This window comes from Vulpes lagopus, chromosome X (genome assembly GCF_018345385.1).
Source record: "Vulpes lagopus strain Blue_001 chromosome X, ASM1834538v1, whole genome shotgun sequence".
Classification (NCBI taxonomy): domain Eukaryota; kingdom Metazoa; phylum Chordata; class Mammalia; order Carnivora; family Canidae; genus Vulpes; species Vulpes lagopus.
Genome location: NC_054848.1, coordinates 55,412,380 through 55,431,995, shown reverse-complemented (window position 1 = coordinate 55,431,995; position 19,616 = coordinate 55,412,380). Strand labels below are relative to the sequence as shown.

At 38.9% G+C, this 19,616-nt stretch overlaps 1 protein-coding gene across 2 annotated transcripts in view; it reads right to left on the bottom strand.

The window, feature by feature from the left end:
- Positions 1-86: 86 nt before the first annotated feature.
- Positions 87-19,616, bottom strand: part of OGT (O-linked N-acetylglucosamine (GlcNAc) transferase) — a 36,879-nt gene continuing 17,349 nt past the window's right edge. For both annotated transcript variants that reach the window (XM_041740655.1, XM_041740654.1), the window contains exons 7-22: positions 18,858-19,053; positions 18,462-18,602; positions 17,776-17,876; positions 17,463-17,616; positions 17,272-17,373; positions 16,484-16,663; positions 15,275-15,433; positions 14,445-14,534; positions 12,032-12,157; positions 11,271-11,441; positions 11,046-11,162; positions 10,783-10,953; positions 8,292-8,444; positions 6,357-6,609; positions 5,988-6,111; positions 87-2,385 (exon numbers count right to left, since the gene is read on the bottom strand). In XM_041740655.1, coding sequence (XP_041596589.1) covers positions 2,211-2,385; positions 5,988-6,111; positions 6,357-6,609; positions 8,292-8,444; positions 10,783-10,953; positions 11,046-11,162; positions 11,271-11,441; positions 12,032-12,157; positions 14,445-14,534; positions 15,275-15,433; positions 16,484-16,663; positions 17,272-17,373; positions 17,463-17,616; positions 17,776-17,876; positions 18,462-18,602; positions 18,858-19,053 — 2,413 coding nt within the window. In that variant the 3' untranslated portion in view covers positions 87-2,210. The remainder of the gene's footprint in view (positions 2,386-5,987; positions 6,112-6,356; positions 6,610-8,291; positions 8,445-10,782; positions 10,954-11,045; positions 11,163-11,270; positions 11,442-12,031; positions 12,158-14,444; positions 14,535-15,274; positions 15,434-16,483; positions 16,664-17,271; positions 17,374-17,462; positions 17,617-17,775; positions 17,877-18,461; positions 18,603-18,857; positions 19,054-19,616) is intronic.

Sequence of the window (19,616 nt, the reverse complement as noted above, 5' to 3'; positions counted from 1 at the left end):
TGACCCTATTGTTCTGTCTAATGCTCAATTTAACAGAACGCAAAATACATCAGCCACCAAAAAAAAAAAAAAAAACATCAGCCATATTAAGGGCAAATCATTCATTTATTGTTTAAAGATCGCAAGACAACATGTGGATTTCTGTAGCACAATTTAAATGTTTTACTTTTTTGATAAAGCAGAGTATAATAGAAAAAAACAATTAGTTTCCAGTAATATCTATATCTCTATTCAGAATTAAGTCTTCCACAGACATGTTACCTGGAAACAAAAGCCTATTACAATAAGCAAAGCTTCAACCAGAGCGGCTACTTTTCGTGCCAGGAAAAAGTTCATCCCTATAGGAGGAATGATGTGCTATATAAAATGGCTGTAAGGTCACAGCCTTGAGGGCACTGGAAGTATATTATCCTATTCCACATTAAGTAGTTTGGTGAATTTCAAACATCAGTTTATCTGCAACCATGCTAGCAACCTTGAACTCATAGTTCCATCGGGTAAAAAATAAATTAAATCCCTAAACTGATGTTTCTTGATTTATATATTGTTAAAAGGTACACAGTTCATTAACATGTAATTCTGGCAAGAATTACATTTGAGTCTCCTTGCTCAGATTTTGGTTAACAGTAAGAATCTTTCAGAAATTCAAGTTCTTAATAATTTGTCAGCTAGGATACATTCAGGCATCAGCTGCAACTACAAAATAGATGCACTGCCTCAGCACTTTGGAAAGACATAATCTAGAACACTACTAGCAGACAAAAAAATTAACTGTTACTGGATAGCGTAAGTACAGTACAGCAACACGAAACATATATTCAAATGTTGGCTTGTTTAAGCCTCAAGCCTTCGATCCTTTGTTGTAATTCAATAATTTTATTCCTATGGTTTTTAATACCAAGAACTCAAGCTCCAGGAGGGCTAAAGTCTAATTTGTACTCCAAGTAGCAGTGCTGTTTGCTACTACTGAGGCTGATCCATACAGACTCTTCAAGACCAAGTCCAGAAGACAGTTATTATATAATACCCGAGAAGGTCTGAAAAATAATTACTCATTTACACAGCTGGTCCTTCAGAGCTTTTTACCTCTATTTTGTTTTTTTGATGAAAGTTATTTAATGTATTGAAGAGAACTGCGACTTACTGATCAAATATGTGAATACTTATACTTACCTGGGATTTCATTTCTGCTGAAAGAAATAGGAAGAACAAGACTCACTTAAAAAAAAAAAAAAACACTTGAGAAAGGAAGGTAAAAATCGTATCATACACTAATCACTTTTGGAAGCAGCATAGAGGGGCAAAGGTAAAACACTGGTGAAATAGGTCAAAACTAGGCCCAAAAAAATCTATATTATTATCATCATTATCACCATCATCGACAGTACCACAACTATGCCCTGCAGAATTAATAATCACTCCTAAGAATTTTCATTTGGCACCAGATGATGTGTTTAAGAGAAACACTCTGGGAGGTTTAAAATCAGACTTCGCTCTGTTAGCTGAGTTACAGGAGAAACTTTAAAGTTGGGGAAGGGAAGGGAAGGAAATGGGAAACGGACCAGAAAAAATTTTTGAGTCATCATCTAAACCAACAATGCACTGATAGCTCCAAACATTAGGTCAGACACTAAAACGACTGATATAGGCTCAAGTGGTTTATAAAACCTATAAAAAGACTACACCAGCAAAGTCCCCATTAATCTGTAGAGTTCAGAAACTAAAACAAGGAGCAACATTTTAGCTTAAAACCTTATCTCAAGAGAATCATATACACTTCACATGAATAAAAATACCTGAAACCAAACGTTTTTAAAAGCTCCAATACCCAAAATATAAAGAAAAAAAATTAATTCAGAAGACTCAATCAATCCATGGAATCACAAAACGGCTGGACAATCTCTATCTCCCCTCCAAACTAACCATCCCATGGAAGACCAAGGGAGATCAGACCTTCCAGGCCTATGCACCACCTGGTTGCTGCAAAATTCTGTGGAGATTCCTTGTGGAACGGCAGTTTCCCATCTCTTGTGTCTCTCCCTATCATGCAGGAAGCAAGTCTGGCTGTGCTATTCTATTATCATTTGTCACCCATCTGCAACATGATACCGTACAGATAAGTAAAAAGTATGTTATATCTAGTTAGTTCCCTTTCCCCAGAAGGTTGAGGCTCAGGTATTGGGGTAATCTCCTGTGCATACAGTCTTTATTTAGGCCGACTCAGTGACTTCAACAGGCTTAATCATGTGATCAGGTTTGTTGCCAGCTGCATAGTGCTCCCACATCTGTAGATAGAGCCGCTCTAGTTCCATTGTGTATTGTTTGGTGTTGAACAGAGGGCTGGATATTCTCTGCTTCCAGACTTTGCCACGAATTTTCTTCAGGCTAGGTAATAAAACAAAAAAGAACCAAGTTTAAAAATCAGAGCACTCAGTACCAGCCCTCAACAAATTCCTAGTCACCTTTGTGGTAAACTATATGACTGGACTTCACACTCTTTTCACTTCTGCCTGGCCATCCTGACCTCAATGCTGAAAAAGGAAAGGGTCACAGCTAAGGTAATGCTAACACTTATAATCAAGTTCACCTCCGTGTCCTCTGAAACCGTTCTGTTCTTTCCTAAAGAAGTACATCCATGAGACACCATGCTCTCTCCATTTCACCTTGCACCTTGCTTCTACTTTATTTTTTTTATTTTTTTTAAATTTATTTATGATAGTCAAAGAGAGAGAGAGAGAGACAGAGACATAGGCAGAGGGAGAAGCAGGCTCCATGCACCGGGAGCCCAACATGGGATTCAATCCCGGGTCTCTAGGATCGCGCCCCAGGCCAAAGGCAGGCGCCAAACCGCTGCGCCACCCAGGGATCCCCTTGCTTCTACCTTTAAAACAAAGAATTGGCAAGGACATGTGTCTCCGTACTACTGGTTAGAATGTATACTGCCTACCCTTCTCTTAAGTGATTTAGCAAGGTGTGCGTTAAGAAACTTTAAATGTTCACAACCCTCTGACCGATCAGTAACACTTTTACATCTATTCAAAAGGAAATCATCAGAGATGCAGATAAACCTGGCCATGCAGACATTCATTAAGCATCATTTACAAAAGCTAAGGGACAAACATAAGATGAAGTATTCAGTTTATGAATATTTTAACTAAGTAGGAAAAATACTCCAGGGGATAAGAAATGTACTGTCTACTGCCATAATTTTCCACTTATACATTAATTATTTAGATATTAACAAAAAGCGCTCCTAGTATCACCAAAGCCATGGTTCTGTTCAAAATCAGGGAAAGTAGCAATTAATTCTTCTGGGAACAGGGGGCTGGGGAGATTCTCCTCTATCTTCCAAATTAAAGTACTTCTGTGCTCTATTTTATTTTTCTAAGTTTTCTCTCTGTCAACAGGAGAATGATTGAACTGTGTGGTACATCCATATAATGAAATACTACTTGGCAATAAAGAAGAATGAAGTACTGATATAAGCCAACATCATGGGGACCACCTGCGGTGGCTCAGCGGTTGAGTGTCTGCCTTTGGTTCAGGGCATGATCCTGGGTCCAGGGATGGAGTCCCGCACTGGGCTCCCTGTGAGGAGCATGCTTCTCCCTCTGTGTCTGCCTCTCTCTGTGTGTCTCTCATGAACACATAAATAAAATCTTTAAAAAAAAATAAAAAGTCAACATCATGGATAAATCTCACATTATACTAAGTGAAAAAGCCTTTAGAGTGCATACTGTATGGTGTCATTTGTAGAAGTTTCTAGAAAGGCAAACTAAGTTATAGGGAAAAAATTCAGGCCAATAAATGGTAATCTCTGAGGGTTGGTGTGGAGGACCAGCTGAAAAGGAACACGAAGGAACTTTTCTGGACTGATGATAATGTTCTACATACTGCTGTAGGTTTGGGTTATAAAGGTAGGGTCTCAAAACTCAAATTTAAGATTTGTGTATTCCACTGTATGTAAATTCTGCCTCAAAAAATAAATATTAAACCAGTTAATAGGAATGCCTGGGTGGCTCAGTGGTTTAGCATCTGCCTTTGTCATGATCTCGGCGTCCTAGGATTGAGTCCCACATTGGGCTCCCCACAGTGAGTCTGATTCTCCCTCTGCCTACGTCTCTGCCTCTCTCTGTCTCTCTCATGAATAAATAAAAATCTTAAAAAAATAATAAACTAGTTAACAATGCCCATTCTGATGTATTTAAGAGTACAGATGTCTGCAATTTTCTTCAAAATTTATCAAGTAAGAGGGATTACTAGATGGATAAAGGAATAAATAGATGGATAGATATGTGATAAAGCAAGTATAGTAAAGTGTTAGTGGTAAAATCTAGGCAGTAGGTATAGAAGTGTTTATTTCTACAACAAAATGTTGGAGGAAAATGTCATATGAAATCAACTAAGCCCCCAAATTTTTAAAAATACACTAAAATATTTACGTAGTTATCTCTGGAATGATGGACACGAATCAATTTTTTTAAATGGCTGGGCTCGGGAAGCCCCGGTGGCGCAGCAGTTTGGCGCCGCTTGCAGCCTGGGGTGCGATCCTGGAGACCTGGGATCGAGTCCCACATCGGGCTCCCTGCATGGAGCCTGCTTCTCCCTCTGCCTGTGTCTCTGCCTCTCTCTCTCTGTGTCTATGAATAAATAAATAAAATCTTTTAAAAAAAATGGCTGGGCTCAAAATTTTTACTCACTTTTCTTAGATGTGTAGATGTTCAATGGAGAAAATTTTGAAAATAATAATTGCTTAACATCTTTTGAATGCTTAACAAGAACTTTTAGAAGTGTTTACATGGAACACCTTTTTTTTTTTAATCCTCACATCTCTGCAAGGTACGTACTATCATTCATCTCCATTTTGCAGATGGAAAAGGCAAGGCACATAGAGACTAACTTGCCCAAAGTCACAAAGCTCATAAATGGGGAGAATGTGGATTTAAACCCAGGCAGTCTGACTCAAAGAGGGTGCTTCTTTAAGCTTCTCTAGAATATGCTACTTCTCAGAAAAACACAAAGAAAAAAATTACCCCTAACATTCAAAGAAAAGCCTCATTTAAAAGAGAGACACTACTTCATTGTATGGCTAAAGCACTGCTTATCTAAGCACCACCCCTCTAATTCCCACCTACTTGAGGCACTGAAGTTATGCTGGTTTTTTCCTTATGCTACAGTGAAAATGTAGCACTAATAGAGTCAAAGGTCTGGCTGGTGTGTGTGCGTGTCTTAAGGCTCTTAAAACTTTGAGGAAGGGTTGTACCAACTTACTCCCTGTATGAAAAGGCCAGCACCTCAATGCTCCCTCATCATTGGTATAATACTAAAAATATTTTATTTTCTAGGCAAATAATGGCTATAGTACAAACGTTATTTTAGATTTACATTTCCACTTACAGAGGTTGAAACTTTTTCTTAACCATTTGTAGTTCTACTTCAGTGAGTTGTCTGCACATTTCTGTGTTTAGCTTCCTTTTAAGGAGTTGATGATGTGAATGTTCAGTCTTTATATAGCCAGGCTATTATTTGACATAGGAACAAAAATTTGGGTGCGCCTGAGTGGCTCAGTCAGTTAAGCATCTGCCTTCAGCTCAGGTCATGATCCCAGGGTCCTCAAATGGAGCCCCACAAAGGACTCCCCAGGGACCTGCTTTTCCCCTCTCCGTGCTGCTCTGCCTACTTGTGTGCTCTGTCAAATAAATGAATAAAATCTTAAAAAAAAAGCTTTTCTGTCTCTCTTGCTTGCCTTTTCATTTTCCTGACTCACTTTTATTCAGCCAATTACTCTTTCCATAGTCAAATCTATTGGTCACTGCATTTATAAAAGTTTAGAAACTAGTTTTCTCATCTAGAGATCATACAACTAATTCATCTATTTTATATTATCCATATTTTACTATTTCATTTTTAAACATCTATATTCTCTCTAAATTTTCCTTATCTAATCTCCTTTACCATAAAATTTGTTTGTGGAAAAGTTTACTTACTATTCTAGGTCAGTTCCCAGTTTCACAGCTATGTCTTCATAGTCTTGTCTATTTTTAGCAATAAGCTCAAGACAACCTAAACAAGTGAGCTGGGAAGCTGCAACTCGAGAAGCAAGAGTTTCTCCTGTAATAAAAAAGAGAACAAACTGCATGTCTGAGAATGCAAATAGCAGTTATTAATGGTATTTATGCTAAGCACCCACACAATGCTGATGAGAATGGAGCAGAGTGCTTAGACTTGAACAAAGCTCATTTTTTATCATCTTGCCCTAGTGCTGCTTCTAGCACATAATTTCACCTAAAAATGTTTCCCCCGAAGGAGGTTTGAAAAAGAACAAGGAAGATTACAATGATTTATTAGCAACTCACCTGGCATAGTCACCATGGGTGTTCCGGCCCAGAGGACATCCATCCCTGTGGTGTGTCCATTACAGAGTGGAGTGTCCAGGCAGACATCAGCCAGCTGGCCTCTCCTGACATGTTCCTCTTTAGGAGCAACAGGTGAAAAAATGATACGGTTCTGGGGAAGGCCCATGTTTTGCGCATACTGTTGAATATTAGGTTCTCCTACTGCTGGAAAACGCAACAGCCACAGCACACTATTGGGAACACGCTTCAGAATCTAAAATGGGGAAAATGAGAATAATTTTTAATAGCAGCTCTGCCCTTCTCAAGAAGGATTCCCATAGAGCTCTAATAATTCTACCAGTCTATTCTTGTCACCCGGGTAGATCCTACTGTGAACTTTTGTCTTTCCCTTATAGATGGAGTTAGATTAACTGATTTATAGGTTCCTTTTCTGCTTAGCTATCCCCAGAGCTCAAAGAAAGAGAAGACTGATGTAAGACACAAAACAAGTTACTAATTGGCAAAATCTGACGCAGCTGTGTCCTATGGGAATTGTTACTGACTGGGGTTTTTGTTGATGAGATAGAAATTTTCCATTTCAAATTTTAAGTCCCCCAGCATGACACAACAAATAAGGTTAGTTCACACTTGCCTGACTTTATGTGTGCCTACTCAAGATGAGGTATCAGCAGACTTTCTGTACAGAAAGGACCAGAGAACAAATATTTTTGGCTTTGCGGCCACATGGAGTCTGTCATAACTGCTCAATTCTGCCTGTCACTGGAAAACAGCCACAGACAATATGTGAACAAGTAGGCATGACTGTGTGTCAATAAAATTTTATTGACAAAAACAGGCAATGCCAGATTTGATCCATAGGCCATAATTTGCCAACCCCTGATTCAGATCTATGTCTCTTCAATGTTACCAGACAAGTCTACCATCCCTTCCCTGAAAGGCATGAGAACAGAGCAATTTCAGAATCCGAGATACTTTAGATTTTTAAAAAGTAGTACAGTGCAAATATATAACATCCTCAGCAGCAACTCCCTACAAACAAACACATTAGTACCTCTGCAAGAGATGTAGGAATATTCATACTGAATGGAATATACAAAAGACCAAAAGACAGCCTAACATCAGTTCTGGTAGTTTTGCTGCCAAAGAAATTTCCCACAAACTTCTGAAAAAGCTTTTGGTTTGGGGATTATTTTGAATGTTGGGAAGTAAAGATTAAGGGACAGTAAGCCTGTACTCACCTGGTTCCTCTCCCACTCATACTTCTTAAAACAAACAAAAAACCACCCCATTATCAAAAACAAAAACAAACAAGAATTATCTCTATTTAACCCTATGGAGTAAGAGCCAGTTTGGATAGTAAAGTTTAGAACTTTCAGAGGTCCTATTTATGCAAACTGGTCTGATGAACTGAGAGGTAACGACATAAATCAATTCCTTCCTGGTTACAACTCTACCATACTGCAAGAGTGTCACACATGGGTGGATATACATGACAGCTTCTGTTATCAAGCTTAGGCCACGGGTTGGCAAACTATAACCTATAAGAAAAATCAGGCATGTTGCCTGTTTCAGTAAATAAAACTTTACTGGAACACACCTATCCTCCTACATTTACATTATGTCTATGGTATTTTCCTGTTCCAATGGCAGAGTTAAGTAAATGTGAGAGTATGGACTGCAAAACCAAAAATATTTACCATCTGGCCCTTTAAGAAAAAATTTGCTGATCCCTGGTTTTGAATACATAAATTAAAAAGGTTCATAATGTAATACTTAGACACTGGAAGGAGAAATAAAAAATGGCTGCAAATCTACTATTCTTATAGAAACGAGCACAACAGCTCCTGAAGGGGGGTGAAGGGCAGCCTCAGCAAGATGGGTCTATGTAATCTTTACTAGTCTCTAGACATGAATAATCAATCTACACATACTCACATTTGCCCACATCTGCAAAGTAGAAGGGTCAATTTTGTATAACTGATTAAAATTACAGTACACAATGGCATCTTCTGGTAACCCATACTGAGAACGTGTGGTAACAATAATGGTACGAGGAACCTCCTCTCCAGTGGCAGCTTTATTGTTGATCTGGAACACAAAAAAACAATAGGATGTTTATATTTAAAGTCAGCAGTATGTGGTATTTTTTTTTTGTATGTGGTATACATACAAAATAAATTAATAAAGAATCCTTGGGGTGCCTGGGTGGCTCAGTCTTTTAGGTGTCTGGCTCCTGGCTTCAGCTCAGGTCATGATCTCAGGGTTGTGGGATCAAACCTGGCATCAAGCTCTGTGCTTAGGATTCTCTCTCTCCCTCTACCCCCCAACCCTGCTTGTGCATATATGTACACGAGCACATGCACACGTATACTTTCTCTAATAAATAAGTCTTAAAAAAAGAATCCTTAAAATGCCAAATAGTATAACCACTAAAAGTCATGTCATTTGAACTGTGAGAAAATATTCATGACATACTAAGTTCAAGAAAGGAAAAACGTTACGGTATTATCTTAATGGGGGCAAGCGGAAGACTTTACCTTGAAACTTATCACTCAAGCCAAAAAGTTCTTTTCAAAATCTTATCAATCTAACAGCAAGCTTTTGCTCACTTTTTTAATGAATGTCCTTTTCTAAATCACATCCATCCTTGAAAGTTAAATTATTCCTCCAAACCATCTTGACTGTGTCTCCTCACATTGATCACCACTATTTTTAAGTATCTATGTACACAATTAATTATAGTCTTACCTTACAATTACCATACATCGAGGTACTGCCTTATATTGTTATCTAACTATTCCAGGTAGGTTTCATACATTTGGGCATCATGTTCTACACCCAAAGTTCTCTGTCCCTGTGTATTTCAAGAACTATATACTTTTTTTCCCTTATGTCAAATACGCCTATCCTATTGTTTCAAATGACAGTTAATCAGAGATTAAGAAAAAATATGACACTGTCTTTTTAGCCCAATAAACCTTGCAAATGATTATTAATTCCTTTGTCTTAACAGGAACTTGCCTGAGAGAAAAAGAGTTCATTTTAAGCATCTGTGGTATAAACTGTTATACCACTAAAACTGTTAACTCCTAAGAGAGAGATCCTTACCTTAAAATCTCTTGACAGAGATACATATTCACTTATTCCAATATGCAACATGTTTATTGAACACATACTACATTATTGTGGCTAAGGTATGGGCCCTAAAGTAATTCAATTCAGGGAAGAATACACAAACATAGGGAATTATAACATGCTGTGGATGTAAAAATGCATTTCGAATATTACAAAAGCAGAGAAGACAGGTGCCAATGGAACAGGGAAGGCAAGATTACTTACAGGGACAGGAATGGATTCCTGGAGGAGCTGTATGAACTGAAAGTCTTCAAAGGGAATAAGATTTAACTAAGGGAAAGAACTGAGTTACAGAAGCAAGAAACTGTACGAGGTCTACAGATAATTCACCGCTGATAAGAGGAAACCTCCTAGAGGCAGGAAGTAACATATTATTAACACAGTAGACCCTCATTAAGAGACCTAATGACTGAATCCAAGAGCCTTTTAAAATAAAAGGCTAGGGCAGCCCTGGTGGCGCAGCGGTTTAGCGCCACCTGTAGCCCAGGGTGTGATCCTGGAGACCTGAGATAGAGTCCCGCGTCAGGCTCCCTGCATGGAGCCTGCTTCTCCCTCTGCCTGTGTCTCTGCCTCTCTCTCTCACTCTGAATAAATAATTTAATTAATTAATTAATTAATTAATTAATTAATTATTTTTAAAAAAAAAAAGAGCACTTCCAAGGAATTTCCAATACAATAAATTACTTATAAAAAAATAAAGTAAAATTCAAAAATAAAAGGCTAGGGATCCCTGGGTGGCGCAGCGGTTTGGCGCCTGCCTTTGGCCCAGGGCGCGATCCTAGAGACCTGGGATTGAATCCCACATCGGGCTCCCGGTGCATGGAGCCTGCTTCTCCCTCTGCCTATGTCTCTGCCTCTCTCTCTCTCTCTGTCTCTGTGACTATCATAAATTAAAAAAAATAAAAATAAAAAAAATAAAAGGCTAATAAAAAGCCTTTAAAAATAAAAGGCTTGTAAGATGTCGATTTCCACCAAACTCATTTCCTCAATATAAGACAGGGATAATAGTGCTTACATCTCCTAGAGTTATTAGATTTAAAGAAGACAAATGAGGGCAGCCCCAGGAGCTCAGAGGTTTAACGCCACCTTCAGCCCAGAGTGTGATCATGGAGATCCGGGATTGGGTCCCACATCGGGCTCCTTGCATGGAGCCTGCTTCTGCCTGTGTCTGTGCCTCTCTCTCTCTCTCTCTCTCTCTCTCTCTCTCATGAATGAATAAACAAATAAAATCTTAAAAAAAATAAGATAAATGAATACTTGGTGGTATTACGCTCTATTATTCTCTTCTCACCTGGGTAGTTGCTAGTCCATTGCTAATACTGAATCCATTAATTGTTATCTGAATTTGCCCCCTGTTAATCATCTCAATAACCGCTTCTGCAATAGTATTCATAGGAATAACGGGCATATTAAGAGCTGTATTACTGCTGTCTCCATTGTCTCCTCCGTCAGGACATTTCATCTTTAAGAAAAAAATGACAAGATGTATCATTAGGGAAAAGATCCCAAATGCAGATAACTTTATTTCAATGACAATATTGACCAGGTTCTGACCTTGACAATTTTCACATCCGGCAGACTATCAAGAAATGCTTTGAGGTCAATGCCATTCAGAACAATCCGATTATCATAAATGTGGCCATTGGACTTAAAATCGATGACGGCTTTTTTCTAATCAAAAAAAGTTTGAGACTCTTTTAGGATGCATAGGGACAACAGCAAGGAAATAAACGACTACAGTTCTTTGCAATGTCCACATAGCACTGTTTTTCTATCTACCTTCAAGTGAGGGAACATATTCGCATGATCACCAATAAAGAAAGTATGGGGCATATAAGCCAGTTTCTCAGAATACTGCTCAGCAACTTCAGCTGGTGAAGTTTCCTGATCAGTGATGATATAATCCATGAAAAGCGCACCACTGGTCCCAGGGTATCCCAGCCACATTGCCTAAAAGATTAAAAAAAAAAAAATCAGGCCAAAAGCTAAAAAGCCTCACCAAAAGAGTTCAAAATAATAAACAAATAAGGAGGGTTGACTTCTTTAGCTAGGAGGAATCAAGTAGTATTTCAGCCTAACCTTCTCAGTGTTAAACATTTTCCCAATTTAAAAAACCAAACTGTTCATATGCAACTATGAATTGCATATCTCTATACAAATGTACCTGTGGGCACTGTGTTCTACATTAAAATTTCTTTGTCTTGGGATGCCTGGGTGGCTCAGTGGTTGAGCATCTGCCTTTGGTCACAATCCCAGGGTCCCGGGATCTAGTCCCGCATCAGGCTCCCCGCAGGGAGCCTGCTTCTCCCTCTGCCCATGTCTCTGCCCCTCTCTCTGTGTTGCTCATGCATAAATAAAAATCTTTAAAAATAATAAAAAATAATAAATTCATTGTCCCTGTGCATTTCAAGAACTATACTTTTATTAAGTCAAGCATATCTGCCCTATTGTTTTAAATACCAAGTAACTGGAGGGTGGAAAAAAATCACCATCTTTATAGCTTAATAAACATTGTAAGCAATTACTATTAGTTCCTTTACCTGAATAGGAGCAGGCCTGAGAGCAAAGAGTTCATTTCGAGCACCCTTGGTATAACCATTCATATTGACAAGGATGTGTATACCATCCTGATGGATGCGATCAGCTGCTTTTCCATTGCATGGAATCTATGCAATAAAAAAAAAGAACTCACTATGTATAATCTCAAACTAATTCAGTAAGTTTTAATGGCATTAAATAGAATTCAGAGTCACAGGTACAAAACATAGTAAGAAAAAAAAAAAAAAAACAAAACATAGTAAGAAGACAAATTACATTTATGCAGTATAAAAATATGGTTAAGTCATGAGAGACTCCTGACTCTGTGAAACACGGGGTTGCAGAATGGGAGGTCAGTGGGGGGCGGTAGAATAACTGGGTGATAGGCATTAAGGAGGGCATATGATGTGATGAGCACTTAGTGTTACGCTATATGTTGGCAAACTGAATTTAAATTTAAAAAATGTGGGGATCCCTGGGTGGCTCAGCGGTTTAGCGCCTGCCTTTGGCCCAGGGCATGATCCTGGAGTCCCGGGATCGAATCCCACATCGGGCTCCTTGCACGGAGCCTCCTTTTCCCTCTGCTTCTCTCTCATGAATAAATAAAAATCAATTAATCAACCAATAAATAAATAAATTTATTTTTTAAATGTTGGGATGCCTGAGTGGTTCAGTGATTGAGCGTCTGCCTTCAGCTCAGGACGTGATCCCCAGATCCTGGTATTGAGTCCCACCATCAGGCTCCCCATGCAGAACCCTCTCCCTAGGTCTCCACCTCACTCATGAATGTGTCTCTCATAAACATATAAAATCCTAAAAAATAAATTTTTAAAACGTTAATAAAAAATTTTTCATTAAAAAAATTTCTCCCTCTGCCTGTGTCTCTGCCTCTCTCTCTCTGCCTGTCATGAGTAAAAAAATAAAATCTTTAAAAATAAAAAAATAAAAAATGTAAAAAATAAAAAAAGTATGTTTAAGTGCCATTAAAATGGGCCTAAAACATTACAGAAATAGAATACACAGGAAAGAGAATTTACTTCTAGATTGAATGCATGAATAACAAGGCTTCATAGAGGAGCTGGATTTTGAAATGGGCCTTCAAAGATGGATAAGCACTTGAGGCAGCTGGACAGAACAGAATCTCAATAGAGAACAGTATGAATATGGAATGCCTGGGTGGCTCAGAGGCTGAACATCTGCCTTAGGCTCAGGGCATGATCCTGGAGTCCCAGGATCAAGTCCCACATCAGGGTCCCTGCATGGAGCCTGCTTCTCCCTCTGCCTATATCTCTGCCTCTCTGTGTGTCTCTCATGAATAAATAAAATCTTTTAAAAAAAAACAGTACAAATAAAGAACCCGGGTAAAGTGCACAGATTTTTAAAATATTGAGTAGATCACTTCTATTTGGTACAGAGTATATATGAGGGCAAATGGTAGGTGAAAAGTATTGGCGAACATGGTTGTGCTCAGACTCAGACTGTGAAGGCTGGGGCGCCTGGGTGGCCCAGTCGGTTAAGCATCAGCCCTTGATTTCAGCTCAGACATGATCTCAGGGTAGTGAGATGGAGCCCTGTGTTGTGCTTCTTGCTCAGCATGGAGTCCACTTGAGATCCTCTCCCACTGGCCCTTCCCCAGCTCAAGCTCTCACTTTCCCTCTCTAAAATAAATAAAATCTTTGGGGGGAAAAAAAAAGACTGTGAAGGCCATGCTGAAGAGTTTAGACTCCGGTCAATAAGTAGAGTCCCTTAATTATCTCAAAGGTGGAAGGCAGTATGGTTCTTGTCATGAAGAGTCCAAATCCTGCACTGGTTGAGTATAGTCTCAAAGCAACAGTTACATTGCCAAAGATGTTGGTACACACCATTCATTAAATGACAAGAATCTCACAACCCTTTTGCTAGAACTTCAATGATTCATGTATCAATTACTAGATACACCATACACTGCATATCTCTATTAGCCACCAAAGTGGCCCAGAGTCCATAAAAAACCTCTACACTCACCAAATTAATTCCTCCACAGCTTTCAATCTTAATTTATCATAAAATTTATGCTCCTAGAAATAGCAACAGAACAAGTATAGAAATAAAGATAACCAAAGGCAAAGGCCCACAAAAATAGATTTAACCATGAACCACAGTTCCTATTTTAAGTAACCTACCTAATCCTCTTCCAAGCCACCATTTCCTAGAAGAGTTTTACATCCAAGCACAAAGAGACCCCATTTCTATTTCATTTGCAACCTCAGCACAATCCATGCTCATTATAAATGATGAAGGAAATAAGATCAAAGTAATTGTCCATATGTAGTGGCTGATATAAATACCTGTCATGAAAAATACAAGCTACACACCAATAGTTTCATTCGCTATTTGCTCAAAATTAAAAGTCTGAAGTGTAGGAGTTTCACCTACCTGAGAAAGATCAATAAAATGATTGGCTTCTGCCATAACTTTCACTCTGAAGTTTGTGCCATCATCTGGGCTCAGGGCATAACAGAATACCTGAAAGGCAGCACACGATATGATTAAAAACCTTGGCTCAACAAGATATGGAAGCAACCTCTTAAGTGTCCATCAACAGATGAATGGATAGAAAATTTGCAGAGGGTGTGTGCGTATATATGTGTAGCCATGGAACCATAAAAAAGAATGAAATCTTGCCATTCATAACATGGATGGGCCTAGAGAATATTATGCTAAGTGAAATAAAACAAACACCATATGCTCTCACTTATATACAGAATCTATAAAACAAAACAAGTAAAAAACACATAGAAACAGACTCATAAGTACAGAGAACAAAACTGGTGGTTGCCAGAAGTGGGAGGGGGGTGAGGAGAATGAGTAAAACAGGTAAAGGGGATTAAGATGTACAAACTTCCAACTAACAGTTGGAACTTAACAAGTCACAGGGATGAAAAGTACAGCACAGGGAATACAGTCAATAATGTTTATAAGTTTGTATGGTAATAATCAGTAACCACACTGCTGTGGTGAGCATTTTGTAGTGAATACAATTGTGAAATCACTAAATTGTACATCTTAAACTAATGTAATACCATATGTCAACTGTATTTCAAACAGAAAACTAAATTTTAAACTAAGTAAAAACTTTGGCTCAAATCTTTCAAAAACACTGTGCTGAACACCCAATGGTGATGCTAAAACCAGAAATGGTTTTTTGTTTTTGTTTTTGTTTTTTTAAACAGAACATGGTGTCTCTAGGGAAACACTAGCCTTACCTCAAATTTATCAGGATTGTGCATGCCTGGAATAGACTGCATAAGGTGAGAAGTAGGATGATTCCCAAAGTCAGAACTCACATAACCTACACGCAGTCGACCATCACTAAGCTTCAAGTCTTTCGGATGTTCGTATGGTGGTTTATGAAGGACGTTAATCTATCAACAGAAAGCAATGTTTGTTAGTACAGTTGAATCTGTACATAAACATTCATCTAGGAAAATTAAAGACAAAACAAACTTCTACTTCACACTTGTTGGGAATGGTTTGCCCAGAATACTTCTTTTAAGTCATACAGCCAATTCAATGCAAACTTAGCAGTTTATATAATACGCTCCATACTCTGACCTGTTCCTGAGACCTACAAAATAAAACTTGGATCTAAAACTTGGAAACAGGGGATCCCTGGGTGGCTCAGCTGTTTAGCGCCTGCCTTCAGTCCAGGGCATGATCCCGGAGTCCCGGGATCGAGTCCCACATCGGGCTCCCTGCATGGAGCCTGCCTCTCCCTCTCCCTCTGCATCTCCCATGAATTAAGAAATAAAATCTTTAAATCAATCAATCAATCTTGGAAACAGGGACACCTGGGTGGCTCAGCAGTTGAGCGCCTGCCTTTAGCCCAGGGCGCAGTCCTGGAGTCCTGGGATAGGGTCCCCACATCAGGCTCCCCGCAGGGAGTCTGATTCTACCTCTGTCTGTGTCTCTGCCTCTCTCTGTATCTCTCATGAATAAGTAATATCTTAAAAAAATAAAAATAAAAAAATAAAACTTGGAGACAGAAGGCAGTGCAGAGTATGATAAACCCTGCATTTTAGAAAATTCTGTAGAGAAGCGTTTTTTTTTTTAAACAGAATTACATCTAGCACGCCAATCTATTCTGCTGTGCAAATTTCCACCTTTCCACAAGTAGTGCTCTAATTTTCAAAGCAGAGTACAAAAAACCAAACACCTTATTAAACGTTATGGTTTTCAAACTATAGGAAAACACCATCTATCTATTGTTATTATTCTACCTTAGGGGACAGAAGGTGTTACGATCGAGATAGACAATGGAAAAGGCTTCTGGGGTGGCTGACAAAGTCTCATTTCTCAACATGGGTAGTGTACACCTAATGAGTGGATAACTCATTAACCTACATACATAGGATTTGAGTCATTTTCCACATCTGTAATTTTACTCTGCAACAGAAAGATTAAAACAATCGCACCTTATCCAAGCAGAGGTTCCCATGCCTCTCAGCAATAGCCTTCCTGAAGCCATGAGAAAGAGGATATAACATACTATGATGAGGATGCACAGATGGCAACCTATTCTTCTCTAACTGGTCAGCCACAATACTGACCAACTTCTTCATTCGCTCATCATAGTCTGTCCAATCACAAACAATCTAGAGGAGACAAAAAGAAGTTATTATCCAGAAAACCCTTTTCCAAGATTTAACATTTTATATGTCTTTGGCCTAATGTAACATCAGATAACCCTTCAAAAAACACCATCTCTTGGGGATCCCTTGGTGGCTCAGTGGCTTAGTGCCTGCCTTTGGCCCAGGGCATGATCCCGGAGTACTGGGATCGAGTCCCACATCGGGCTCCCTGCATGGAGCCTGCTTCTCCCTCTGTCTTGTGTCTCTGCCTCTCTCACTGTCTCTCATAAATAGATGAATAAAATCTTAAAAAAAAAAAAACTATCTCCAGCCAGGTTTGGATCAATGCAGCACACAGAACAATTAGAAAGTGATTGTAGGGCAGCCCAGGTGGTTCACTGGTTTGGCACCGCCTTCAGCCCAGGGTGTGATCCTGGAGTCTCAGGATCGAGTCCCACATTGGGCTCCCTGCATGGAGACTGTTTCTCCCTCTCCCTGTGTCTCTGCCTCTCTCTCTCTCTCTCTCTCTGTCTCTCATGAATAAATAAATACAATCTTTAAAAAATAAAAAAAGAAAAAGAAAGAAAGAGATTGCAACACTGAAAGCCAATTACTGGCCTATTATTCTTTACCTGTAGGCAATGAGCCAAGTTACAATAAGCGTCAGGAAAATCAGGCTTCAGTTTCAGAGCAGTGCGGTAAGAAGCTATTGCTTCTGGAATATTCCCTGAATCCTGGAAATACACAAAGTGGGATGGTTGAAAGTCTTCCTAAAATTAAACATTAGGTGTTTAGATACACGTATTATAATAAACAATAGTACCTTATGAATGGAAGCCAAATTGCTGTGGGCATCTGCAAATGCAGGGTTAATCTGAATGGCACGAGTATAACACTGCAAGGCTCCCTGAACATCCTGCATCTCCTTTAGAGTGTTTCCCATGTTAGAGTAGGCATCAGCAAAAGTAGGACTAATTCTAAAAGAGAAAACAAAGATTTTATTTAGGACAAAAATCGTTAACTCCCTGGGATATTAGTCTGTTGTTCTTAAAAGTCATTTAACACAAGCCAAATGTGTCAAATGCCAAACATTATAAAACGTCAAAAAAAAAAAAAAAAGACAGTGAGGGTCTTACCGAATAGCCTCCTTATAATGCATCAGAGCTTCCTGAAGTTTTCCCTGCTGCTGCAATACGCTTGCTAAATTGGAATGGGCAGCAGCAAACTCTGGGAAGACCTACAGAGTCAAGATGGTATCTGAGGTTTAAAAAAAACTTCTATACCAGCAATAACAACTTACCACAGTAAGCACTTCGCTTAAGTACCTTTATATCCCTACACTTATCTACCTTCTCCCAGTCTACTCATTCTTCAAAGTTGCGTACCTCAAATTCTCCCTCTTCATTTTGTACCTCTCCTTGTTGAAAAACATGATGAGGTAGCTCTCTCCTCATCCTAGTTTATGCTGATTACTCTAGCATCTCTCTTCTGAAATCTCTTGCTCTTAAACTCCAACCATACCCACCAGCCACCGTTACAGCCATCAGGCACTAAAATGATATATTTATTAATAACCTCTCCTGAACTGTAACTTACGGTTAATTTTTCTGTGCAGATCTACCAATAAAATAACGAATGCAATATAGAGACTTTCTTGACTGTCACACAGGCCTTCACTCATACCTTAGATACTCAATTACTGGGTCAATGAATTATTCAACCACTATTTTTACAAAAAGAGGTGGATGACATGGCAATCTTTAACTGCCTTTCCTCTCTTATCACATAGACAAAATATTCAGCCACACCACCCTGAACATACTTCCAAAGCTTTCCGATATAAGCGAACAGCCTCTTCAATATTTCCCTGTTCTCGTTTGATATTGGCTAGGTTATTCAGAGAGTCTGCATGGGTGGGACACAGCCGGAGAGCTGTATTGTAACAATCTTCTGCTTCAGCAACCTAGAAAACAAAACAAATTATTCAAAACCTATAATGGAGGAATCACAGAGCCACCACAGATGTTATTCTAACAACTGCTTAGTTAAGCCTGATGGCTGGTAATATTCTAGAAAATAGATATTTTTGCCATTCTCCTCTCAACCAAAACTCAAAAGTAAAACAATATGCCACTTCAATACTTAATCACAATAGGTACAACAATGGCTTTTTAATCCTACCAGGTAACAAAAAAGTAGACTGAATAAATGTCCTTACACTGCCCTTCTCTTTGAGAGCATTGGCTAGGTTGCAGTAAGCATCAGGAAAATGTGGTTGCAGTTCAATAGCTCGCCTGTAGGTGTCTATTGCCAGATCTATCAGGCCTTGCTCATAGTATACACAAGCCAGGTTGCCGTGCACCACCGCGTGATTTGGACTCAAGCTTAGGGCACGAAGGTAAGCTGCCACAGCTCTGTAAATAAAAAAAAAAAAAACACACACACACACACACAATGCAACTAACTTTTAATGGATGCTCTGGTACAATTAATTCATGCTATACTATACCAAAGTATATCAATTAATTGTAATTAATCCAAGCTACACTATACTTAACCTCGTATCAAAATTTCACCTTAATAAAATATGTATTTCTACACTGAAAAATTTCCTATTTCCACATAAGAAATCAGCTCTTCTCTAACAAAAAAAAAAAGTCAAAAGTGAGGATTTACTTAGCTTTCTGAATCAGATCAAAGGAATAATTTAGTCTAAAAGGTAACCATTTCAACAGCTTTACAATAAAAGAAATTTCAATTAAATTCCCAGTGAGGGGATCCCTGGGTAGCTCAGCGGTTTGGCACCTGCCTTAGGCCCAAGGAGTGATCCTGGAGTCCTGGGATCGAGTCCCACACTGGGCTCCCTGCACGGAGCCTGCTTCTCCCTCTGCCTGTGTCTCTCCCTCTCTCTCATGAATAAATAAATAAAATATTTTTAAAAAATTCCCGGTGAGAAGGATAATGGCTTTGAGGAAAG